Genomic DNA, 26,938 nt, shown 5'->3' on the forward strand with positions numbered 1-26,938 from the left:
TCAGCTGTCCTCAACATAAAGAAGTAGTCTATAGCGCAATGTTAAAACTCATGGTAACTTAGCATGGCCGCTCAATTTATACTATCCATTTTGCTTTTTGGGCCATAGAAAGCTACATGATTCTGAGTCAGATCATTGGCCTATCCAGCTTAGTACTGTCTGCACTGGCTGGCAGTGGCTCTCCAGGGTTTTTGATGCAAGGTTTCCCCCCCCCCCCCAGTCCTACCTTGAGCCATCAAGGATTGCATCTGGGACCTACATACAAAGCAGATGCTTTTGTTCTCCCCCAAAATCAACAAGGAAGGGATTCTGTTCTGTAGGATCCCTTATTCACTTTCCCCCTCTTCTTGCTCCTGCCCCAGGCATAAAGCAGATCACTACTGTATTTCTCTTATGATGGGCAGTGTACTCCAGGAACTCATCTGCTATATAGTTCAGCAGGTTGCTGCACTCTGCATAGATATTCAACGCATCTCTCACTGAGAACTGAGCCTGCTATTTACGTAGCCTCTGTATTCTAATTCTTGGTCATGCTATTGCAATGTATTGTTGGAAATATATATAGAAGCTGGAGCTGCAACAATATGATGCAGTGCTGAGTGCTGCTATTAAAGATTCTAACCACTCCCTCCCTCAAACCAGTTAGTCAGTCTCTGGCTCCTGAGCATGCTGTTCTCATTGGTCTGCTTTGAGATTTCCTTCCATTGGGTTTTCCCCACCATTTTTTTGTATTGCTACAAATCTTGGGGTTCCCCTATGCCTGGTAGTAGCTCCCCTTTTGTGCAAGGGCCTACAGCTTGAAAAGTGGAGCAGCGTCTGTGTACACAACATTTTGCAGCACTGCCCTCCCAATGCATGCTAGCACTACCCAAGGGGGGGGGGGGGTAGCTTAGCCGCAGAGTGACTGTGATGAAGATTGGTCTAGCTTGGTCAGGACTTGAGTAATTAGCAGGTCGAGAAGATGGACAATAGCACTGACTTCAACCAGACATAGCTTAAGTTGGTGGTGCTGATGTGTACTGCTGACTTTTACGTGAACAATAACTACCACACTGTGTTTACTATGGATATGCTTTAGTGCAACTCCACAAATAAATGAAGAGATATCTGTGTGGTGCGCTAGCCTTTGGCATCTTGTGAAAATTTCACAGCCCTACAGTACATCAGTACAGAGAAAATATACTCAAGGCCTCGGTCACTCTACTGCAGATTTCCTGTCTCATCTCTTTGAAATTCAATAGTCAATATATTCCTAGCATTGCTTAGATTCTGACTTTCTGGGGCTGCGGGGGGGGGGGAATCCAACTGTTACAATTAATTGCTTAACCATAATAGAAACAGGTACAAACTTCCCCTTTCTGATCCTACTTATCCTCTTAAACTATGTTTTAGCAGCTTATGTTTTGTTATGTCATCGCATCATAAACTCTGGGGTCCTGGCCAAAAAGAAGAGTACAGTAATCAAAATACAACATACTGTAATGTGAAATCTAAGGGCTTCCTTTCTAACATTTCTAGTGTATGAGAACAAGTCGGAGGAGGGTACCAAAGACTGTGGGAGTTTACAGCAGGACATCCTAGTGTGACCAGAGGCCAACTGGTTGTGACAACTGCAAGAGTTCAGTTCAGTCTGACCTCTGTGTATTTACTTGGATGCAAGTCTCACTATGCTCAGTGGAGCTTGCTTCTCCGTGCACAGAACTGAAACCTTAATGGTGTAGCCTAGGGCTGCAAAAGCAAATGTCATAGGAAGTGAAGGAGTGGTGGCTGGGAGGGACATTTTTCCTCTCTTTACAGCCGCCTTTTTTAAAAAAAAAAAAAACACAAAGCAAAACATAGAGGTTCTGATCTCCTTCCATATTTGAGCGCTCACATTTATCTGCTGTGGGCAGGAAAGGCAAGTGTACAGAGACAGGCAGGACAAACCTTCAGGGATCAGGATTAAGCAAGGGCGTGGACGCTGACCGCTGTAGTTTTGAGTGAATAAATGGGGACTAGGAGGTGGTCAGGTTCGTAAATTGGGCAAATGAAGACGGGCGTTTGAAAGGAAAGCTAAGCGTTGCAGGCTGAGGGGGAAACTTCTACAGTATTCTACTTTCCGCTGAAATCCGCCGCTGAAATTCCTGCTGCTATAAATGGAACAGCCAGCGAGTGGTTTTTTGTTTTTTTTAAAAGAATTATGTACTCGCCGGATTCCTGCTGTTGACTTCTGCCTGAGGCGGCCAGAGAGCGCCCTTTCCAGCCGGCGCGGCCGCTAAGGGGACGCTGCGAATTCTCCTGCTCCACCTTAAGCCGCCAAGTGTAGGGAGGCTACGGGAGGCAACAGCGCCTCCTTAAGCGGCTGCGGGTCCCGCTCGGGCGGTGGTGGAGGCGGCGGCGCGTGCGGCTGGGGGAAGGGGAGGGAGGAGCTCGCGCTGCCCGGACCAGCCCGCGCGCCGCCGCTTCCAGCAGCAGCAGCGCCTGCCGGGCGGAGGGTCTAGTTGGCGCCGCGCGGGCAAGAGCTGAGGCCAAGGCAGAGCGGAGCACGGGGGCAGCGAAGCCCCGGGGGAGGCGGCAACACCATGGCCGGGCCCCCGCCGCCGCCCCCGGGCCAGGAGGCGCCGCGCTACCAGGAGTGGATCTTGGACACCATCGACTCGCTGCGCTCGCGCAAGGCGCGCCCGGACCTGGAGCGCATCTGCCGCATGGTGCGCCGGCGGCACGGCCCGGAGCCGGAGCGCACCCGCGCCGAGCTGGAGAAGCTTATCCAGCAGCGCGCCGTGCTCCGCGTAAGCTACAAGGGAAGCATCTCGTACCGCAACGCTGCGCGGGTCCAGCCGCCTCGGCGAGGCGGAACGCCCGCCGCCAGCCCCGCGGCCCCGCAGCGGCCGGCCCGCACTTCCCCGCCCAGCGCTCCCGCCGCCGCCACCGCGACGCCCCGGTCCTCCCAGCGTGCAGCGCCTCGCGCGGAGCCAGCCGCGCCGCCGCCGCCACCACCACCTCCGCCGCCACCGCCGCAGCCGCCACCTCCTCGTCGGACCGGCCGGGAGCGACCGCCGCCGCCTGCCCCCGCCCCGGAGGAGCCCTCCCCCGTCAGCCTGCGAGAGATTGTGCGCTACTTGGGCGGCGACGGCGCCGCGCCGGGGGGCGGCCGAGTGACTCGAGGCCGAGCGCAGGGGCTGCTCCAAGAGGAGCGGCTGGAGAGGACCCGCTTGGGTGGCGGCGGGGGCGGCGGCAGCGGCAACAACGTCGCCTTGCCCAGGGCGGAGAGAGGCGCGCAGGCCCGGGCGCCCAGCGCCAGGGCTTACAGGAACAAGGTGAGGGGCTGCCGCGGCGCGCGCGGGGGGATGGGGTGGGGTGGGAGGAGGGGGCGGGGCGGGGCGGCGGGGGCGCACGGGCTGAGGGGAACAGGTGAGCTTCCCCAGGACGGAAACGGACCTAGCAGAGGAGTGCGCGCGCGGGGGGGGGGGTGCCCGAACACGGGGCGCGGGGGGGGGAGGCGCGAGCGGAGGGGCGGGTGCCGGAGAGGAGCCGCTTTCGGGGAGGGCAGACGGCGCCCAGCCCCCCGAATGTTGTCAGCGGGCGCTCGCGCAGGTGTGCGTGTGTCTGGGAGGAAGAGTTATGGGCAGCGCCCAATCAAATCGCTTTGGCACGGGAGGGGGCGCCACGATTGGTGCCTGGGCTTCGACGGGGCGACATTCTCCCGTGCAGTTCCGAAGTATTGTGGGAAGGTGAGCGGAAAGGCCGCCGCTGGATGGCACAACTCCGCCTGGTCCGCGGGGAACTTGCGGGGCCGAGTTGGGGAGCGGGTAAGAACCACCCCCGGGCATGCGGAGGAGCTCCGCTCACCTGCGTGTGTGGCCCTCAGGTGACATTTGTGCGGCGTTGAGGATGCACGTTGGGCCCTGGACAGCGGCCCCCCCTCCCCGCCAAACTCAGGCCGTGCCAGGCTCCGTATAAACACAGAACAAAGAGTCAGTTTGTGCTTGACCTAAAGGGTTCTGTAACCTCCAATAAGGTCGAGAGGTGGTGGGAGTAGTAAGGCAGCGAATGCAAACGGGGAGGGGGGGGGAGCACAAAAGGAGAAATCATGTGGAGTTGGTCAGGAGGGTGACCAGCTCTGGAATGTAACCCAATCCAGTAAGGATCAGAGCAATTATCAAGGGTAGAATACAATTACAGTCCAGTAAAAAGAAGCCCCTTTTGGTTCTCGATTATTTTTGGCAAGTTTTCTGTTACAAGGATGGCAATAGATTTCCATAAATCTAGGTGGATCTGCCCAACAAAGCCAAGTGGAGGGATGGTGTGACTGAAGTTTGATTCCATCTCTTCTTGGATTAGAAGGCTCCTGCTCCTGTTTCAAAGAGCCTCTGAGCATTTTGCGGTAGTGTTTTGGAGGCCTTTGCCGAGACTAGCAACACCACTGGTTCCAAATACAGTAACTCATTTTGAACAAATGGGGGAAACTGAAGCAGGATTACAAGAAAGGGCTCTGACTAAAATTACATAGTAACCTGGAAGTAGATTGGGTTAGTTGTCAAAGTGTGCAATCCTGTGTATGTCTAGACAGAAGTAACAGCCACAGAGGTCAGTGGTACTTAACTCCAAGGAAAGTTGGCATAGGATTTAGCAAAAGGCCACAATCCCATACACCCTTAGCCTGGCAGTAAGCACCATTAACAACAATTATGTGTAGGACAGTACAATAAAGTCAATAAAAGTGAAACAAGGAACTTGAGGCACTAACACTGAGTAAGCCTGTCAAGTTAGACACAGGGGTGATAAGTCTGGGGTGCTGTGGAAGCAGGGCCTGGATTTGTAAATATATATGTATTCTTTTTATGTTTGCAGAAGGCAGGTGAGGAGGTCAAAGGTGAAGAAGAAGAGGAGGAGGAGGAGGAAGAAGAGGATGAAGCCTCCACCATGTCTGAAGGTTCAGAGGTGGCACAAGATTATGAGGCCAGCAACTACAGCAGACCTGGGATAGGCCAGGTGAACGGGGACTGTAAGGACAGCAAGCATGGTGGGAAAGAGATCCCACCCAGCAGTGCCCTCACCAGAGACCTGCGCTCCCTCGAGGAGCAGCCCTTGAACAAAGGATCAGAGCGTCCCCACCATGAAGGAAATGAGCAATGTCATACAAAGGCCTCTTGGCCTGGAGAAAGTGCCTGTCACCATCTGGGGGGCAGCAAGAAAGATGGCAGCGCCTATCAGCAGCCAGACAGAGCAGGTATAGGGTGGGCGAGAGGGAGTGGCAGAGGGTGGGGGGAATAGTTGGCTAAGCTTGACTTTTCTTGGGAGACCCAGGCCCTTAGAGGGACATGGCAAAAGATCCTAATGGAGGAACCATTGAAGATGGTGATAAGATTATTGCACAGGTTTTTCCAATGTAAATAGACCCCTGGGGTCATTGTGCAACTCACTATTGAGTGTTATGCCTAGGAGCCCTAGGCGCCAGTCAGTAGTAGTATGGGTGGATGAGGAGTGGGGGGTGTCAGATTGTGGGAAGATGGCTTTTTCTCTCAGGTGTTTGTGCCATGGGAATTAAAACTGGCTTGTTCTTCTCTGCCTCAAAAGGGCTCCAGACACACACACACACACAAATTCATTCACCAGCTAGTTAAAGCCTCGTCGCTTTCTAAGAGAATCAGGCCCATTCCCATTTGTGTGTGTTCTTTCTCCCTCTCTCTCACTTTCTCCTAGTGTCACCAGCTGTTGCAGGTACTGAGCCCTCTGTGCCCTCATCCCCTGGGAGACCTGGCATCCAGGCAGATGGGAGACCCTTCAGCTGCACGTAAGTTTTGAGTGGGCACCGAAAACCATTTTTTAAAATGACAGCTAGTTCACCTATGACCCTCAATAAGGAGTGAACACTTGAGTCCCCTGCCATCATTGCCACCGCCTATTTAGGGGAATCTAGAAAAGGAACAGAATAAGACATCTTCAGCAGTGAGTAAAGGTTGACTGCATCTAGAAGGGCCTTCATCTGGGTAAGCTTGCCCCTCATTCTACCCTGGTGCTTCTGGAAATGAGGGAGGAGCTGTAGCTGCTGCCTCACCCCAGATGGTTCTTAAGAGAAGGAGGAGCAGCACCACTTAGCTTTTGCACACTCGGGGAAATGAAGCTGCTGTCAGAGTGAATGAGGGGCTGCTGCCCAAGGCAGGCCTTATGAGGTGGTGGTGGCAGTGGAGGAGGAGGAAGCAGTAAGTTTCTTCAGCTGCCTCCCTCCTTCATCGGAGGAAATGAGTTGCTGCTGCCTTTCAGATTCCAAAGCAGGCACACTGGGGTTGAAATACTTAGACATCCTCATTAGGCTGCTTTGCACATTGCCATATTCGTGTGACTGTGATGCCATATTGGTGCCTCTCAATGGGGGCCTTCCCTTCCTGTTTGATGGGATAGGCTTCCTGTTAGCCTGACCTCTGTCGTCCATGTTGTGGGAACCTCCAAGATAGACTGCTGGAATGCACTGTCTATAGAGCTGCCTTGGGAAACTGTTCAGAAGCTGCAGTTCGTATAGAATGCAGCTTCTTGATTGCTGCCTGGGACTGGTGTTAGGATCATGTTTTGCCTGTGCTATGCAGCTGCACTGGCTTCCATTCCATTAGTGCAGGGGTGCCCAAACTTTTTTCAAAGAGGGCCAGATCGAAGTTGTTGAGCTTTTTTAAGGATTTTACCCCAGGACATATACTTCCATGGAGGCCGGATTAAATCAACTGGAGGGCTGGATTAAGCCCCTGAAATGGACTTTGGACATGCCTTTGGACATGTTCAAGGGGAACTTGAAGGGCCATCTGTCTCCAGATATGCCTCACTGACTGAGGTGAGGTGGGTGGCAACCAGAGAAAATTTCTTTTTGCTGGTGAATCCCCAGCAAATGATGGAATATCTTCTGCCCAAAGATGTTTCCCTGACAAGATGCTATTTTTCCTTTCAGCTACAAGCAGGTGTCTTTTTTATTTACTTCTGAGATGAAGTTTAATAATAATAATAATAATAATAATAATAATAATAATAATAATAATGTTCTTGCTCTCTGTCATTTTGCGGCATTTGACTTACTTTATTATTCACATTTTGTTTTATTCTTGTAACCCCTCCCCTTCCTGCAATATATTTGAAGGGTGGTTTAAAAATACACATAATAAATTACTGGGGTGGCTCCGTACAGAAAAACTTGTCTGTTGCTCAAGTTGGGTTCTTTTTATGATCTGCCACCCACTCCCTGCCCATTCTGGATCCATGTATGCACTCTCTTCTGTTTAACTCCTGGTGAGAAGAAGTCCCCTTCTCATTGTGGAGCAGGAGGCCATTGGATGCCTGGGGTATGAATTCTCTTTTCTCTCTCTCCTCCTCGTAGCTCAGTGAAGGAGAAGCCTTCTGACCCAGTGGAATGGACTGTGAGTGATGTTGTGGATTATTTCACAGAAGCTGGTTTTGCTGAGCAAGCATCTGCCTTTCAAGAACAGGTGAGAACCTTGGGATACCAAGTGAAAGATTTGGGGATTAATGCTCAAGCTGAACTCTTAGTGAAATAGAAGGCCCTGAATGGCACTGGTACTGAATGTTTAACAGGGTAGGGATTGGCATGTGTGCACGCTCAGTTCCTAGTTGCTTAGGGGCTCTTTGTCAAATGTAAAACACGAGCCAGGGTGCATATGATTGTACATCAAAGCAGCAGTCACCATGGGGTTTCCTTGTGTGCTAAAAAACCTGCCTTGCAAATAACAGAGGTGCTCACCAATGATTAGAGATCTGTTTCAGTTATCCATATTGCCACTCCACCCGCACCCCCCACCAGTGCTTCCGACTGGCTATTTGCTTAAGGAAAAATAAAGTTACTAGAACTCCAATCCTATTTTAATGTGTGTTTATGTTCATAGGAAGCATCTGGAGTGTTCTCCCATGGACGTCTTCCCCATCCCTCTCTGCATGTTGCATTATGGGCCTCTTTCCCTTAGTCTGGGATTTGGCTCCTTCAGCCCTCTCTCCTCTTGTAATCAAGGCTCTCTGCCTGGTCCAATTACAGCTGTCAGTGGCACCAACCAAGGCCAAAGTCAGGCTTCCCTCTCCAGGGATCTGCACCTAGAAGCATCCCACCTTGCCAGCTGTATGCTGTCTATGGGCATCTCCGCCTTCGAGTCACCCTTCCATAGGCCCCGTTGCGACCTAAGCTCAACAGAGAGGTGTCATCATATTTCCTATGTGCTGTGTGCAGATAGAAAAGACTGAAAAATACTCTTGTGACTATTTCAAAATATGAAATTCTGCCTAGGGTGGGCACTTCCTGGTGACTTGTGTTGGAGGCCTAATGGGTTGATGGCCGGGTGTTAAACCAGTGGCATGAATTGTAATTGATAATGCTTAAATATGTGTTAAAAGGATGGGGAAGGACTGAGGATTCAAGATAGGCAAAAAAAAAAAAGTGCATAAATTCAAGGTGCAATCATATCCATTCCTCAATCTGGAAGCTCATCTGGATTTATAGAACACTTTCCTTCTTCCCTCCAGTTCACTGAGGAGGGGGATTCCTTCTTAATATAGACCTCTGCTATTGTTTTCTTAAAAGGTGTGTGTGTGGAATCTATATTCCGTCTCTTAATGGGGGGAATCCCTGTGCCCTAAATGCCCTGATGTTTTGTGCCTATGTTGCTCCCGCTGCAGGAGATCGATGGGAAGTCTCTTCTGCTGATGCAGCGCACCGATGTCCTGACCGGCCTATCCATCCGCCTGGGGCCTGCTCTCAAGATCTACGAGTACCACATCAAGGTGCTGCAGCAGTGCCACTTCGAGGAGGACGAGGGTGACTCCTTCATGGGCTGAGGAGGACGGGCGCAGCTCGCGAAGGGTGTGGAGAGCTTGGGTGGGGAGAAGTGAACAGGGACTCTGCCAGCCGCTACTGTCTCAAGTCATTTCAGCCTTTCTCTGCCTCCATGAAAACAAAGAGAAGCAGCTGTGTGGGAAGGGGAAGAAGGACTTTGGCCAGATTTTTGTGAAAATGGTGGGGAGGACCATTGATCCAGGCTTTGTGGCTTCTCTACCCTGATTGTCCAGAGATAGGAATGACCGGGAGGGAGGGCTGCAAAAAAAAATCCCATCCTTCTCCCAACCTGTCTGTGTTACTTATCCCAGCATTTTACTTACCATAGTGCATTGTCTGTTCTTGGGAAAGGGTGGAAAGATGTGTTTTTTGTTCTTCTTCCCAGCCGCAGTTTAATTGAGATAATTTGTGCTTCAGCATCCCCCCTTCCCCTTCCCCTTCTCCACCACCACCACAACAACAACAGCAGCAGCAGCAACCACAGTAGCACTTGATGGTCCTACCTGTTCCCCTCCCTTTGTTGCTGTTCTCAAGAAGACAAAGATAGAGCCTGCTGGAGGTGTCAGGAGGTTTTAATCAAATATCTTTTTATTCTCTTTTCTGTTTGGGTAGGCTTTTCTTCCAGTTTTCATGGTCGTTGCCCAGAGTCAACTGCTTTTTATTATTTCTTTCTTCCCATTTTTTAAAAAATATAAATATTTAAACTGGAAAAAACCCAATTGGTTTAGTATTCCCAGACTTGTTAGCCTTCTGGAAGGGGTATTGGATCACCTAAAATGAACATGTGTCTAAAGGACAAAAATGTGTGTAAAAGGAGGTGGAAGTCCTGAGTTCTGCTCTCTTTTTCTGTCCTTTTTTATTTGAGGGTGGTGGTGTTGCTAATCGGTTTATGGGATGTATTCTGACTAGTCCAGGGATGGGAGCAGAACTCTGGAGTTCTGGCTCAATTTTCAATGCTGTAATCAACTGGGGTAAAAAGTGTGGTAATATTTGCACCATCACCAGGAGGTCTAAAATGAAACACTTAGGGTTTAGGGAAGGTCTCTTTGCAGTGGCAGTGGCAGATGATTCGTTGTCCATGTACATTCACAACCAGGTGGCTTAGCTGGTGCTCCTATAGCAGATAATATAAGTGGAGCAAACACTTTGGGGACTGAAAAGGGCAAGGAAAGGAAATGGTCCTTAGCCCTGTTCTCAGTTACGAAAAATGGGGTGGTGGTTTTTGTTGCCTTAAGAAAGGATCTCCTCTTGTTAAAGCAGGCCACGCCTGCAAAGGTAGACTGTAACGGCAAGAGGAGGTGGTTAAAAAGACTACAGTGAAATTGGCTCTTTATGCACATCAAATGGAGAGGATCTAGCTACAGCACACATCAGAAAATCTGAGCTTTCTTGGTGATGTTTCAGGGCATACCTCTTGAGTACCCCAGTTGCTTAGTAAGTATCTGTTTCACAAAACAGTTTGAAACTCGTTTCACTGTCATGGCTTTCTGTAAAGAACTGTAGGAATGGAAATATTTTGGTGAGGCTGCTGAGAACTCTTTTGTAGTATCTTAGACCCTTTCACAGAACGACAGTTCCTAGAATTTGTTTTTTTAGATCCATGGCAGATGAGAGGTTTGAAACTGGTTTAAATTTGGAATGTAGACAGGCCCTTCTTAGTACAGTTTGAGGATCAGTGGGTAGACAGTAGCTACCCTGTTTAGTTGTGACTCAGAAACAGAGAAGCGTACGTAGCTCGAGACACAACCCAGCATGCATGCCTAGAGGAATGCACAGCTAGACAGGAGCACACTGAATTTATGTTCTCGAAATTTTATTTGGAACCATGAGGGCTAGAAACCTATTTTTGAACTTTGAAAGCAGAGGTTCTCAATGTTGTAGCACAAAAGTGCCTCAGGGGCTTACATACCGGCTGCATGTTGCCCCCTATTGCACTAGACCCTACTATTTTGTCCAGAGCTGGGAATAAAAAAAAAAACCAACCAAGATTTTTGGGTTCTAATATGTATTCTGTTTGTTGGCCACCAGTTGTCAAAAGAGCTGCCATAGGAGGTGAAATGCTTTAGGAACCAATTTAGATGACTCAACAGTGGGAGTGATTTTTCCAACTCTTCGTGCTGTCCTTTTGGGAACAGAGTAGGGCTACAGAATTGAGCTGCTCGTTTACTTCATTGTTATTGACACTGGCCAGGGTGGAAAGAGGAGAGGACATTAATAATCCACAGTGGAAAGGTGTAGTATTGGAATGGACAAAGCCAAGCAAGGCTGTTCCAGTGCAGTGCTTTGAAAATTCCTCTATGAGGCTTGGATGGGACAAGGTTGTGTTGCCTGTCAGTGCAGAGGGTAGTTCAAGTAAGAGACAAGACGGAAAGGGGCTTCAGGATCCTACATTCCTAGATATACTGTAGTACAGGTTTAAGGGCTGATATACATGACCGTGTGCCGATGAAAACACAAATAGGGTGTTGGCTGGTTGTGTGGTTTTTTTTAAAAAAACAGATTTGTGCTTTGGGATCTAGGCTTGAGCTGGATGGCAATGGGCCCAGGTTGTAACATGCAGGTTTGGAGATTTGTGCAGGGGGAATGGCCTTGGCTAGGGCTGTGCTGAGGTGTGAACCAGGCTTGTGTTCACTAATTCAACATCTACAAAATCCAAAGGCGAAGTTTCCTTAGTAAAGGTGGACACAACATATTGCACAGTCTTTTATGTTGATCTAGGCTAATCTAGCGACCGGAAGTTGAACACTTAAAGGCTAGGAATTAATTTGGACCATTCTAATGAGGAGATAGTATTTTAATATTACAACTGGTCAAATAAGTGCTCCATCACTTTGGGTGACTCTCAGTTCCAACGAAGTTTGAAATCTGGTTTGGATGTGAAGTTGAAACTGGAGGTTTGAGATGGACTGGGCTGCGGAATCATGTGCACCCACTTCAATGCGAGACTTTGCACCTGGCTCCCTCTACCTTTCCAAACTTTTCATGCTGGCGACATACTTTTTAGACATGCATAATTTCGTGACACAGTAATTAAGTTTTGCTAGCAAACCGGAGGTTAAGCTAACCCCTTTCCAGCGCCGGGAAGAGAACGGGGAGCGTTTGTGCGACACACCAAGGTGTCGCTGCACAGAGTTTGGAAAGGTCTGCTCTACCTGAATTGAATACATAAGAGTTACTTAACCTAGTCAGAGACTGAATCACAGACATTTCCCTAAACTTGCTTAAAATCCTAATTTCAATCATGGTGCAGGGGTGGTCTAACACCCAATGTTACTGCAGAAGCAGTATGTCATAGGTGGTGAAAAGCGAATGGGGGTGCAGGGAGTGGGAAATATTCTAGGGCCATTTCACCAACTAGGCCTCTGGCAAAGTGGCCATTCCTCAAACTGCTGAACAGTGATGCCTTGGGTGTATGGTTGAAATATCAAGGAAATGCTTGATATTTCATGGGCTTCTCCTTGAAAATGGTGATGCAATCCAAGCCCACATACCCACCTGAAAGAGAAGTGGACGGAGGATAATTAAGAAAATACACACTTCTAATGGACTTTGCAGCTTTCCCATTAATTCTTCAGATTTCCCTCTGAATAAGTGATTGTGACTAGCATTTTCTGATGAACGTGGGATGGAACTGTCCCCACTTTGGGACTACAAGTGGTTGAGCTATAACTACGTATGCCTCTGGATGTCCTCTATTCCGTTTCCAAATGTGCTGCCTTGACGTAAAATGGATGGAGGACCTGTGGCCCTCCAGAAGTTGGACTTCCAGCCAGCATGGTCAGGAATGATGGAAGCCGTAATGCAGCACCAGCATCTTAGGCCCTACAGATGCTCTTACACTCTGAGGATCCTTAGGCTGTAGTTCTATACCTGCTTACCTTGGGATAAGCTCAGTCGAAGTGAGTAGAACCTACAGCTGAGTACAGGATTGTTAATCCAAAAGCAGCTGGGTTGTCAACGATGATCATCCCTACAGAACAGAAATTCATTCAGGACTGGCATACTAGAGTTATCAATGTTTGTGGTGCTTACAGCCAGAAGTTGATCTTTTAAAACAATTAACGTGATGCTCCTGTTTAGCTGTATGAGTATTTAACCTCATGGCTGATGGTGGGGCCTGGTGCATTGTCCTGCAGCGTACACACACACAAAAAGGCAACCAAAGCAATTAAGCATCTGAAATACTTTGAGGAAAGGCCAAAATACTTGATGCTTATAAATGGAGGAGGAGAGGTATGAATTGTGTGGCAAGAGTCCATCTCTTCCCTACATACAGGCCATGCTTCCACCCCTGCCAAACAGACAAAGGACAGATTTTTATTTTATTTTTTAAATATGCTTTGTCAGATAGGTGGTGGAAGGCTGCCGTATGACGTGATGACCACTGGCTCCAGTGCAGGGTCTAGCACTAGCTGTTTGCCATGATAAACTAAATGGACACACCTGATTCAGAGGCAGTCTACCTCTGGCAGCCAGCTGGCAGTCTAGTCACTCTCAAAAACAGGATGCTGAAGTGGATGAGTTCTTGGTCTGAGGCCGTGGAAGTCTTTATGTTCCTCATTCTGACTCCAATGTACCTTTGGGAGTAGATAATAAATTGGGATTGATTCCCGCCCCCCCCCCCCCCGCCCCCATAAGATTTACAATGAAAGCAACAGCTCTGTGGCTGATAACTGTGTGTAAGGAAAGATTCTGCTTCAGTAAAAAAATAGTAAAGGATTTTCAGTTCCCATTGTGCTGATCCTTCGTTGCTTTCAACTTGGTAGCAACTGTAGGGAGTTCCAGATTAGGTCTCTGTCAAATTCACAATTATTCCGTTCTTGAGAAGTGATTGCACACTGCGTTTTGTGTTGGACTTCAGTAACAACTGCATATTGAGGAGGGGAATGGGGTGAAGGAAGATCAGAGGCTTTTGGTTTAAAGGACAATAACTCCTGGCTCCCATAAGAGGGTCCATTTGATCAATCCACTACGCTTGCATCTGTTTATAAGATGCTGAACTGGACTTTTTACATGGCAAGCAAGCATAACAGACTCCTTGCCCAGGCAAATCCTGTGTTCCTTGGAACAAAATAACAGTTTGTGTGGGTCTTGGGAATTGCAAAAAAAGCAAAAATAAAATAAAACAGAACTAAGCCTGGGGGAAATCCTGCTACAATCTATTTTTTTAGTGTAAGGTATAGGGGGCCCAGCTGCACAAATACAAATTATGGAAAATAGGCTATGATAGACACTTTACAAATAGAACTGCATACTTGGTATAGCATTTTTTATTTTTTATAGTATTGGTTTGGGTGTAGGTAGGTTGGAGAGAATCTGCACAGGAACTCAAGGGAAAATATATGCTGCTGTGACACTTGAGACCACTTAGTGTGCCATTCCAACATGTCACTCAGTCAGAGACATTAATTCCAATGGGTGTGCTCTAAGATTGGTTGATAAATTTCAGTGAATGGGATTTACCTAACCAGCCCTTCAGCAGAAGCACCACACAAGCTTGCCCTGCATACCATGTCACACCCCAAAATTGGTAATTTTGGCAAGGTTGTGTGTGTGTGTGTGTGTGCACGCATCAGGAGAACTCCCAGAATAGTACACAGGAGGAGAGGGAGATGATTCTATCTGAACAGCTGGAAGAGTGATGTTGACTTCCATCACATATTTCCTGAGTAAAACTTCCAAGTTATAAAGCCTGAGGGTGCCACTTAAGCAATTGGGACTTAAAAGGTAAACACGCATCCCTTTACATCATTTTGCTACAGCAAATCATTCTGTGAACTACAGCAGGAACAGTATAGTGCTCTCTCTGCAGGATTTGCTTTATAAATCCCCTTTTGCTGTTGTGGTAAAAGCAAACAAATAAGCAGCCACATGCCTTGCCTGTCCCAGGCCTGGACTGCCACATTCTTTACCTTCCCAGTTATCCAGGTGCTGCTTCTCCATCACTCAACTTAGAAAAGTTGCGAGATGGCACAGCAAGTAGCAGGCTGTTATATAGAAGTCTCTCCTTTCAGTATGCAAACTGCAGCTGCAGCTGGCGACCAAGCTTTTAAGGTACAGGGGCTAGAGATGAATGTGTTGGTGTTGGCCATTGTGTGCAGACTGCATCTTTTAAAGCCCATCCATATCCTTTCGATGACGTAATAGACACAGCAGAACTGTGCCAGCAGCTTCTGCTTTGTAGTTTTACTTGAGCACACAGAAGAACTGGCTGACCATCATTGCCAACAACCAATTTTGTTGTGGTTACAATAGTAGAGCACCCCATTAACAGGAGGAAGATGCCACCTGTCTCATGCTTCATAAGGGTAGGCAGAGAGCACAGAGCTAGCAGTTCAAATGGTTAAATCTCTTATCCAGGCCTGAACTGGTACCTAATTAATTTTGAAGCAAGTTGCACCCACCATGTAGGACCTCAAACCACTGTCCAGTATATGCAAGTCTTTTAACTACACTGGAAATGTAGAATCTGGAGCTGGATACAGGGTTCAGGCCTGACATGGAACTATGCATTGCAGCATGTCATCTAAAGAACCAGTCTAGCAGCCAATATTAAGGTGAAGCTGCTAGGGAAAGTGTTTTAGGGAAGATGAAGAAAGCAATTAATCACAAGCGCAAAATTGTATTAGAACTGAAACCTATTTTGAGGAAATCTATATATTACACCCTGAACATATAAGCCCACCCCCATTTTGAAACATGGACACAACAGCGGAAACTCAAGTTCATCTTTATTTTAAGAAACTAAGAAAAATCTATCATAATTTATCACCAACAATGTGCTACATTACAAAAGCAGTCACACACATGCAAACTTCAGGAAAGGGGGGGGGGCACCACCACACACCTTGTTACAGTTAATAAGGCTCCATTTCCAATGATGCCACTACACAAAGCTACAGTTCAATCAAGTTGTAAGAGATACTCCCCAAACCCTGCATTCAAGGCACATGTAGCTGCATGGACAAGAGTTACCAAGAGGAGAACCATTTCTGAATGCATGGAATGGAAGGACCATATTGTCAAGCAGATGATAGGTTTCACAGTTGGGCTACTTCCACCACAGCAATTCGTAATGCCTGGGCACTTTCAGCCCCACAAGCAAGGCAGGGCTAACCAACATGGGCGCCTTGTCCCTACCTAGAAAACAAGCTTCTCCATCTCACGTAACATTTTCCTAGCAGCACTAATCTCTCAAGGTAATTGACTTGAGAATCCTAAATTCTGCCATCTCCATTGCAGCAGGCAGAAATGGAGGATAGTAACGCGTCAAGGCATTTCTACCTCTGCACTGCTCAAGAGTTTCTCTAGCAAGTGGTCCTGTGCTACGTGCCCAAGTATGCGGAGATAAAGGAGAATAATAAAGATAATTTTTAAAAATCCCAGTGATGGGGCATGGTGTCCCACAACTGGCATGTGGGGTATAGGCAGTAATTTTGTCCCACTTAATACAGTACCATCATTGCCATTAAAGTCTGTTACAGCAGAGTCCCACAGTATAATAGTGTCAATTGCACACGTCCATCATCAAAGAAAGGAAGTCCCTGGACATGGCACAGATATCCCTGCAAAGCACCATAGGAAACCTGCAGGTTGCTACTGTTGTGCCAATATTGAGACAGGGTAGCACAGGTGTTAAGAGGTACCTGCTGCATCTCTGCATCAGCATTGCAATCTTGTCCACTTCTCTTATCCCGCTGAACTTTGGGTTCAAGCTCCCAGGAAAAAGACACCCTGTACCGCAGAATACAGCAATTCCCAAACAGATTCTCATTATCCTTTCCCCTGGACAGGGTACATTTGTCTGCGTAAAAAAAAAACCCAACCAAGTTGACGGGCACTTAGATGGCAAACCACGTACCAGCACAAGCCCTCCCACCAGACACTTTGAAACTTGGGGCATGACCCACTCCTGAGAAGTACAGAAATGCCCAAAGACAGAGCAGTTCCTCCTCACTTGTAGATGCTCCCCACCCCCCCCTTATGTCATTGGAGGAGCAATTTCATGTGTTGCTCTTTCAGCGGAAAGAGGTAGAAACGCCTTTCTCCCAAGAGCAAGCAGTTTGCTTTAGAAGGGTTCCCTGTAGCTATAGTAAGCTATGAGAAATGGGGCAATTGAACACTTTCTGCCAACCTAGGAAAGGTGTGCCAGCCTTTGTAGTCATTAATTGCCAATAAATCCATGTGGAACTCCCAAGGCCACATCAGTAGCTGTATCAGACAGTTGCTTATCTATGGGCCCCCAGCCAAGTAGAGAAAGTATTGCTATGTCAACCAAAAGCAGAGGGGTGTGTCCGCCACCCCAGCACTTACCAGGCGAAGTTGCGCAGGACTGTCTCAAACAAGTGTAGAAGCTGCCCCATATGACTGAAGACCCAAACAAAATGTAGAGGGGGGTCCAGTGAGCTACAAGCAACTCAAAAGCGAATTTGCACTTTCTGGCAAGTGGCAAAAACAGTGGCTAAGCTACGGTAAAAGCCAACAGAGCAATCATCTCAGATAGTGTTTCTCATTAGCTGCCCAAGAGATCAGGAAAAGGGGAGGGGGAATACCCCCGCAGTTGCCTAACATAGATTCTGATGCCCCTACAGGAGCAGCTGGATCGTACCTAAGGGAAAGGGTGTTGGGGGACAAGTCAAAATGCCCCCCAAGGGAAACTTTCCATTTCCAAGGAAACAAATTCAGTGGAAGGTCTCCACCTCCACCACAGTCCAGTCCCCATGCGGAGATGACATGTCCTCTGGGGAGAAGCTTGTCACAGAAGTGATGCTGGCCCGCGATTCATCCAGAGGAGAGATCAGTTCGGTCCACTTGCCAATCTCTGCTTCGCTGCTCAGTGCCCCCTTCCCACCAGCTGCCCCAGAAGGGGCCTCTGCTGAGAAGAGCAGCGTCCGGCTGATCAGCTGCTGCACCATTGTGGCCTGGATGCTTCCTAGGTGAAGAGCCTGGTCTCGGGACGCAGCGCGCAAATGGCGGCTCCCGTCCTCTTCATCCGGGCCAGGAGTCTCAGCGCCACTTTCCACTTCATAGATAGTGGAGAGGATCTCTGACGGACATGGTCCCCAGGGGAAGGGCAGGCCAGCCCCATTGTCACCTACAAACAGGGCAAGGAGCTTGGGTTGGAAAGAGTGGCCCTCAGGGTGGGGTGGTGACAAACAAAGAGAGGAAGTAACAGACAAGAAGAACACAACAGGGGAGCAAGGGGAAGAGAGCCTGGGTTTACTTGCTTCTTTTTTGAAAGAAAACCTGAGATGCTTCTCAGCCTGGCAAGAGCTGCCTTCAAAGGTTGCTGTTACCGGTATCTATTGACTGAACCCACCACCACTGCAATGCCTGGGCTGTGCAGAACCCTTTTGTTCAGATCCCATACTCTTGTCTCCCTCTAGTATTCTCCTATCCAGATATGGGGCCAGCTTAATGGACATACAACAGCTGCAAGAACTGCATGGGGACCTGGCTAGGGTTGCCTTTTGGATTCCCAAGCAACTCCCCCATTCACTCATGGTCCCTGTCAAGACAGTCACTCCCGAGTTTCTCCAGATGATAGGTTGGGCAGGTGGGCAATTAATTCTTAAGAACTTCATTGGCTTTATAAAACTTAAGCTAGTTCTTAAATCAATGTCATTTCTTCTCAACACCATCTATATTTTCTGGAGTCCTGGTTGACCATTTTACTTAAAAAGTCGACCAGCAGCAGAACTAAGATGTATCCATCAAGGAAGTTGTTAAGTTGCCAGTAAGCTCTGCCATTCTTTTGACAAAACAGAACACCCAATCATTCTTACTGGGGACCCAAGTATCTTTCGACATGTGACCTTGATAGTCCAGTAGCATTTCAACATATTTTGCTCCCCCTAGCATGGCAATTAGTTTGAACACGCCCCCATTTCACTACACCTATCGCTTCTAAAGAGGTCAACCTATGCTCTTCCTACCACCCTACAGAAGGTCTCAAGGTTAAGCTATCATATTCCAAGATTACAACTGTATCAAAGCTGGTTTGCCTAGATCAGTCGCCTTAGCCAACTTCATAGGACTGTAGTGTGTGTGTGGGGGGGGGGTCTGTCTCATGGACCATAGAGTCCCCTGCTTGATGCTGGAAATCCTGAGATAAAACATCTCCAGCAGAGGGCTGCCTAGCTTCTGCTCAAAGACCTCCACCCCCTAGATAATTGGGTTTGCTGCCTAACTGGTCCTTGCCATCAACAGGTTTCTCCTGTAAGTTAAGCCTTAGATCTAGTCCAGGCCTCTGGAGCAGCAGAGTGGGTTTTGCCCTCTTCCATGGTATTCAGTCCCATTTCTAGAAAGCTCTCCTCCCTGCTAGCTGCATTAGAAGAGGCCTGTTTGAATTTCAATTCCTCTTATATTTGATAAGGTGAGACTCACTTTAGGGGAGCTGCCTGCAAGACTAGTCTGAAGATTTCCATAAGTATAACCCCTACCCACCAAATGCTCTGCAGCGCCCTTTATTTTTTTTGGCAGGGCTTCATCCAGTTCATGAGAAGCAAATGGTGATGGGATCCCATAAAGAAAAATAACCTTCAAGGAGCAGGGAAGCAACCACTAGGCTCAAGGGCTGCTGAACACGACTAGGAATGTGTCTAGACCTTGATGGATTAAAATTCTACCCAGCTCTGCAAAATATTCCCATGATTCACTGCTGCCAATATGCCAGCCAGATTTGCCCCAGTTCATATGCAAAACCAACCAAGGTTTCTGGGCTACTTGAGCAACACAGCACACAAGAGGCAGCTCTCAGTGACAGGGCTCCACATTGCGTCCCTAACACCTGAGCAACTTTGAAAAATACGTGGACTGTCCCCGGCAAGACCTCGGAAGCAAAGCCACTTACAGCCACGTTCAGTTAGGGCTCTCCACTCTCTCCAAGCCCCCACCCCCCCACCTCAAAACGGTAGGGAACATATCTCCTGGAAAAACAAGACAGGCCAGATCAGATAGACAAAGTGATGCTTTATTCAACATATCAAGACTAAGAAGTTTACCCTTCTCAGAAAACACGCTAAAATACACACAGTTTCCCGCAAAGAGAGGGGGTTGTCAAGATTTGGGTGGGGGGAGGTATCAAACACAAAGAGACAAAAAAAGTATGCCTGTTTGGCTAGAAACACAGATGGAACAGGTGCACATGGAAGGAGAGGGGCCATCTCCCTTCCCTACAGGGTACTATTGCACATTGAGATACCACAGGTTGGCACTTTTGACACAGACAAGGCAGGTCTATACGTTACCTGCAGCCAAGCTATAAGTGGCAGTGAAAGGCTGGGATGACTCTTCACCCTGCCCTCCAGTTGTCTTCTGGGGAGCTGGCGAGGCCTGCAAGGAATGCTGCTCCCAATCCACGGGGGCCTTGCTGCCGGTCTCTTTGGGGAGCTGGTCCTTGCTGCCCTCTTCGCTCTCGAGGGAAGAGAGGCCGGGGCTCTTCCCACAGCTGTCGGTGGAGTGGAGGTGGAAGGCGCCAAAGACGTCGCAAGAGGCGGCAGAGTTGGTGGAGGCCGGGGTCTCGGTGCCAGCGTCGCCGGAGCCCAGCTCGTCAGACTCCTCCACGGAGTGGGGCAAGGACGGCTTGCCCGGGAAAGAAGTCGACAGGCACACGGCTGTTTTGGCAAAGCCTGGGTCCTTCAGGAGATCAGTGTCCAGCTCGGCTTCCTCCTCGGAGGACACGGTGGGCTCAGTGGGCGGGTCGCCAAGGACTTCGTCAGCAGGCAGGGTCTCTGCCTCGTCGTCTCCCTTCTCCATGTGGATGCCCAGGTCCAGCTCACCGGGAAGGTCCTCCAGGGGGCTCAGGAGCTGGTGGCAGGTCTGCTCCAGTTTCTCCTCCGACTTGGACTCCACCCCGGAGCTGCTGTCATAGTCCAGCAGTTCCTCGGGGGTGCTGGTCTCGCTGCTGCTCTTGCCTGCCAAATCGGGTCCGCTTAAAGTGCTGGACTTCGAAGATGAGCCTCCCCTCTCCGGGGACTGGCTCGTGGTCAGCACTGTGCTACTCAGCAGCAAGTCGGGGAGCTGGGTGGGAGGCTCTTGAAGCAGCTCAAGGCTCTTCAAGGGCAGGGTCTGGGGTTTGTGCACCAACACCTGAGCCACACCGCTTGGAGAGAGCTCCCCTGAGAGATGGGGCCGAAAGCCTGGAGCCTCCCCCGCAGGAGCCTCCTCTTGGTTCAGGTTACCCACATGCATTTCCAGGAACGTTGGATCATCACCATCACCATCACCACCACCACCACCATCCACAGGGCCTCCAATTGCAGGATGTCCACCCAAACAACTGAACGTGTCTCCGTGGGCTACAGAAGGCTCTGCAGCAAATTCTGTGGGAAGCAAGCTTTCAGGGGTCTGGAGAGAGACTGGGGCCTGGTCCTGAACAAACTCACCGATTACAGAAGGTTCTGCTGCATGCGGCGGCTCCAGGAGTTCATCTTCGGTATAAATGGCAGTTGTGTGTAGCCTCTCAGGCTGTGGAGAAGTAACCACTTCCTGTGTTACCTCGCTACATTCAGCTGCAAGCTCTAGTGGGCTCCTCCTCAGCCTCTCAGTCTCTGCCTCCAGTGGGGCCCTGTCCATCTGCCGCTCCACTTCTGGGCTACGAGGCAGGCTTAGGACCTCGTCCATCACTTCATCATGTTCAGCTGACCAAAGCTCTGCCATAGTTTCCAGGGGAGGACCTGCCTGGCTGAATGAGGAGGGCTGCTCCGCTGTGAGGACAGACACCTCCGGTGCCTCTGCTGTCTGTGCCAGAGGTTTGGCAGTTTGGGTCTCTTCAAGCAACCCGAAATCTGGAACCAAGGACCCGGGAGAATGAAATCCTTCTACACAGATTGGCATGGGGACATCTTCCCCAGTGGACACCTGGGTGCCGGGTGATGAGAGGTGGCTTATGCCTTCACAAGGCTCTTCCGCGTCAAGCAGTAAGTGCGGCTGCTCAACAGCCACTGGAACATCAAGGCGCGGAAAGACTTGCTCCTCCAAGTACTCAGAGTCTGTGCCTGCCTGCCTAGGCTGGGAAGATTCCATCGTTGAAGTTTGGGAAGCGAGCCCCGAATCAACAGGAGGGGATGGTTCGTAAGTGCAAGCTGCCTGGAAGCCCAGCATTTCGTCACCAGGGAGGTTCAGGACCTCAGAGGCGGCCAAATCATGTATCTCGTCATGAAGAGACGAGATCTTCACATCTTGCGGAGGCTGAGAGACCAGAGGTGCCTCAAGGACTACTGGATGCGTCTCAGTGGGAGAGGAAGAGACTGCCGCATCTTGTGGGCTAGACCAAGCCAGAGGCGCCGCAAGGACTGCTAGATGCATCTCAGTAGGAGAGGAATAGTCCTTCACATCATCTGGACTAGACAAAGCCAAAGGTGTAACAAGGACTGCTGGATGCATCTCGGTGGGACAGGAAGCAACCGTCACATCTTGTTGATCAAGCGAGGACAGGGGTGCCTCAAGAGCGGCTGGAGTGAGCACTTTCATGCTGGGATATCCTGCCCAGTCTTCCCCTCCCAAGCCCCCTGGCTCCAACTGCTCAGTCGCCACTGCTTCCACACAGCAGGTGTCAGATGCTGCCTCTTGAGAGTCTAGCAAGGAAGCAGTCTCTACCTCTGTTGCAGGTTCTAATTGTTCTATGGGCCCTGCCTCCTCTATGGAGATGCTTTCTGCTTCACCAGTGCCCACCATGGCATGCCCTTCCTTGGCCTTCTGGACCTTCTTTTGAGAGGGGGCCTGCTCTTGGCTAAGAAGGGAATCCTTTTTAGAGAGCTTCTTGCCATGACTGCCCACTGCAGGAGAAGCCTTGGAAGCAGAGGCAGCAGCTCTTTGTGGCGTGGGCGGGTGCGAAGTCCCACCAGCCGCCTTGGCAGGAGTTCTGGGCTTAGTGGACTCTGAGAACTTCTTCGACGAAAGCCTGGCATTTGCAGGGGTGGCCACATTCCTTTGCCCGAGGTTTTGCTCGGACTGAGATTTGGAGCTTGGGAGTTTGGGGTGCCTGGAGGGGGCAGGCGGCATCTTCACAGCAGGGTTTGATCTTGAAGGCTTGGCCTTTGAGGTCGGGACAGCTCTGGAAGCATCTGGAAAGAGAAATAATATTTTAAGTCCATTGCAGCAATTGGCCAAGCTGAGCCTCTCGCAACGTGTGTCAATGCATGCTGGAAGATTTAAGCAGCCAAAGGTCTGATTCTCATGGCAGCTGCAATTCTCCTCCAAAGCCATTTTACCCATTTTGTAACTGCCAACTGGTTTCATACCAAGCAACATAAAAGCCACAGTACCATCACTAGGAATGCTTCGCTATGCATCACACCCTACCCCAAAGGGATCTCCAACTGCTACATCCCTTGCCTTATGGAGCCAGAATTTAGCTATAAGGCACCATTAGCTATAGTTTAATGCAGATATGCAATGCAGGATTCCCCAACCTGGTGCCCATCCGATGTTGAACTACAACTCCCATGTTGGATCACTGGTCGTGCTGCCTAGTGCCAATGGGAGTTGAATTGCAACAACCTCTGGAGGGCACTACGTTGAGGAAGGCTGATGCAATGTATAGTCCCACAACTAAGGTGGCAGCTCTCACTCTCAGAAAGCCCCTAACTAAAACCTCACTTCTGCTATCAACTCACTAGGTAGGCTTTGGCAAGCAGCTTTCAGCCCGAGGCCTGCAACATGGAAATGCCAACCTATCTTCAGAGGATTGAAACTAGATAATATTACGTGTGTTTCTTGATGTATAGAAGTGCTATACTGTATAAATGTCTCAATTTCCAGAGGGGCAGCTGTGTTAGTTTGATGCAGCAAAAGTGATGACGCCTTAAAGACATTTCATAGGACTTGTCCCATGCCTAGAAAGCACGGGTAGGAGCAGTTTCCCCCTTGCCCCACTCCTTTCCCAGGGAAAGCCCACTCTTTAGCTTGGAATAGGAACAAATAGCAATCTGAAGAAAACCTGATTGCTGTTTGCACCAACTGAGCGCTAAAGAGGGGTTTTCCCCGGGTAAATAAAGCAGGACAAGGGGAAGTGTGGAAAAGCCCGGAGACTTTAGCCCACTTCATGAGATGCATATATGTTATCTACTCTTGTGAAGATTTGCTCATTTCCTTGTTACCTGCCCCCCAACGATATGTATCCAAGATTCCACAGAAAGTGGAACTTTTCCCTTTCTGCATTATGCTGTGGAAGGCTCGGTCTTCCCATAAGCCACATAGGACATACATATCTTCAAATATACCTCTTTGTGTAGCCGGATTGCTTTTCTGCTGCGCTACTACAGCTTGACCAGCAGCTGGCACTGCCTGCTTAGGTTTCCCCACACCTTTGCCGTTGGCTGCGGTGCTATTGGCTGGTGGTCTGTTTAGGGCTGATGCAGTTGAATTCTTGGTCCCTGGCAACCAAGTTCTGAAACAGAAAGCAACAAGATTATGCAGGAGAGAGAGACTGTAGCTCAAGCCTTTAGAACACACAGAGGCCACTGGTGCCAGCATGCTGGAGCGTCGGCACAAATGCTAGCACTTCCAATTCTTTGGCAATTAGCTGTGACCAGAGTGGCAAGGGTATCCCTGACAAATGCCAGCCGTCAAGAGAAGAGAAGTGTTCCGGTGAGAAAGCTATAAAAAATAGATTTTAAAAAATCAGATCACTCCTTCCCTTCCAGCTGCTCCTTGGGCCTGAAGCAGCTTCAGATCCTCAAAACAAGTGGGGGGGAAAGAGGAAACATAAAATTAGTTGTGCTTCCCATTCCTCCACTTGTTTACAACATGCAAATCAGAGCGCTGGGGAAACGCAGAACCTTCCTGGAGAATATCCCCCCCCCCAACTGCTAACCTATCTCCAGGCCTCGCCTCCAGTCATTTCCAAGATTAAAAGAGGAAATGCCTAAAAGCAAATTAAAAGTAGGTAAATTTACCTCTACAACTGATACTTCTCTCCCCACTGCTTTCTTTTTGGTACACCCTACAGACTGCCCCAAAGGAAGTCAATGGGGCAAAATTCTGCTTGTAGCTTTGCCTTAAGAGGACCTCTCATTTCTGAAGAGGTGGCAGACTGAAGATGATTAAATTGATTCCTTTTTTTTTGTAAAGTGTGGCACACCACCCAAACTGGTATTTACCCTAGGCAGGCCTGCCTCTGCAGTACTTGGCCAGCACAGTTCAAAATACTGCTTCAGTAACCATCTCTTTTAGCAGAGAACTGCCTGCTCCAATGTGCAGTGGGGGGAAGCATTGTACACAAGGTGATTGTGGGCCACGTTTTCCTTAATCAGAATGGAAACTACACTTCAGTCGAGTTGGTTCAGGTACTGCACTGTTGCTAAGTGCACTCTATCAGTCTATTCAGAGACTGCAGAGGAAGGACTCGCAGCAGATCCACAAAAACAGTACAGGTGGTCATCTATGGAATGCATCGTTAAGTGGGAGGTGTACGTTTTTTGTCGTTGCTGTGGTGGTGTTCCAGAAGCTGGCAGCCGCCCCCCCCCCATCACTCATTACATTACAGACCCACATCCCAGTGTCCTCTGCACCTCTGTTCTCTTACTTCCTTCTAACAGAAGCAGGGCTGCATCTACTCACTAGGACACGAGTCCTTTGGGCCCTTCAATGTTGCTGAACTACAACTCCCATCAGGCCCAGCAAACATGGCCAACGGTCAGGAATGATGGGAGTTGTAGTTCAGCAATGTCTAGAAGGCCAAAGGTTCCCCACACCTGCACTAGGGTGACAAATAGCCACTGTGGTGCCAGTGGACAGTGCTGGACTAAGGTCAGTCACCCTCTTAGCCTGGCCTGCCTCCTAGGACTGCTTCTGGGACAGACGTACATGCTTTGCATGTACTGTACTAGGTACCAATACCCAGCATCTCCAGGCAGGGCTGCTGCCAGTCAGTGTTGGCAATGCTGAGGTGAATGGACCAGCGGTCTGACTCACAGCTCCCTGTACTCCTCCGTTCCATACCTGGGGGGCTTTGTCTGTTCGGGTCTCTTGACTTTCGTGGAAGTTGCCTTTGGTGCTACAGAAAGAGCAAAGAAGATACTTGCCTTAAGTAAACAGCTGATTAAAGCACAGAACAAACTGTCAGAAGGCCCTAGCTGGATAAGCATGAAAGACCTATCAAGTCGCCAGCAGAACAGGGAAGGCTCCTGGAACATCATTTCTCTACCAGGTTTGAGTACATGGTGAGTGATTATCACAGCCAGTCCTGTGCACATATTTGCAAGGTATACAAGTGGAAACCTAGAAAAAGGCCTAGACAAATTACTAGGGGGTTTTAGGTGGGGGGGCGGCAGGGAGGAAGAAAGGGCCCTTCAGTTAGCCAAATAGTTCCATGTTGTTCCCAAAATTTGGCACTCATGGCACAATTTGGGGAGGGAGGGTATATGGGAAGTTACCACTGAGTTAAACTGTGCTTCAGAGAACCTGGCCTAGATCACAGCCTTCTCTAGACAAGCATGGCTAGGAACAAACCTCAAAGGTGCCATGCAATGTCTTAAGGGGCTTAGCGCAGCTTCAATAACCCCCTGCTGAAGAGTTAGGCTGGCAAGCCATACCTGAAGCCGTCACCTGCGTTTCCACTTTCTGCTGCACCTCCTTCTCCTGGCCGATCCTTTCTGAAGTCTTTGACCCGCTGGGTCTGTCCCCCACGACCTTTTTCACTGCCCCCTTAGCAGACAGGTTGGTGGCAGCACTGGCCTTGGCCACTGGCTGCTTCGTCTGCAACACGGGGGGCTTCCTGGCTGCTCCATTGCTGAGCATTTTGGGGGTGCTGCAAGGAACTGTAGGAGGACAACTTGTAGTGGCTCCCGGCTGCTTCCTGCCAGGGACCTGCACTAGAGCCCGAGGGCTCCTGCTGGGTGCTTGCTTTGCTGCAGGTGGACCGGCAGCCCGGGCTCCTTTATTGGCCGTTGCCATGCCATTCAGCCGTGGAGCTGGGTCTCCACCAGCAGTGCCACTGTCATCCATCTTCGCACGATTGACACTGGGCAGGCTGTCCGTATCCCTCTGACCCGCTAGGCCGGGTGCAGGGCTCCGTTTTCACCTGTGACCTGAAAAAGAGGACCACCAACACTTTGTGTGGAACCCCAATGAAGCTCTGCGGGGATGTAGTATTGCAGATGACTCTCACATCCCGTTGGTTCAGCAAGCTGAACC

The 26,938-nt window shown here is 49.4% G+C and overlaps 2 protein-coding genes across 2 annotated transcripts; one reads left to right on the top strand and one right to left on the bottom strand.

Annotated features, from left to right (window-relative positions):
* The first annotated feature begins 2,325 nt into the window (after positions 1-2,325).
* SAMD1 (sterile alpha motif domain containing 1) lies at positions 2,326-10,777 on the top strand. The gene is made up of 6 exons (XM_033136397.1): positions 2,326-3,296; positions 3,486-3,788; positions 4,831-5,209; positions 5,683-5,773; positions 7,340-7,448; positions 8,644-10,777. Exons 1-6 carry the CDS (start codon positions 2,562-2,564, stop codon positions 8,800-8,802), a joined length of 1,776 nt encoding a protein of 591 aa, XP_032992288.1. The 5' UTR covers positions 2,326-2,561; the 3' UTR covers positions 8,803-10,777.
* A 6,630-nt stretch (positions 10,778-17,407) lies between these two features.
* On the bottom strand, positions 17,408-26,865 carry PRR36 (proline rich 36). The gene is made up of 5 exons (XM_033139703.1): positions 26,338-26,865; positions 25,718-25,799; positions 24,025-24,191; positions 20,050-22,866; positions 17,408-17,894 (listed from the first exon to the last, which is right to left on the bottom strand). The coding sequence occupies exons 1-5, from the start codon at positions 26,747-26,749 to the stop codon at positions 17,482-17,484; spliced, it is 3,891 nt and encodes a 1,296-aa protein (XP_032995594.1). The 5' UTR covers positions 26,750-26,865; the 3' UTR covers positions 17,408-17,481.
* Between the last annotated feature and the right edge of the window lie 73 nt (positions 26,866-26,938).

This window comes from Lacerta agilis, chromosome 2, assembly GCF_009819535.1.
Source record: "Lacerta agilis isolate rLacAgi1 chromosome 2, rLacAgi1.pri, whole genome shotgun sequence".
Lineage (NCBI taxonomy): Eukaryota > Metazoa > Chordata > Lepidosauria > Squamata > Lacertidae > Lacerta > Lacerta agilis.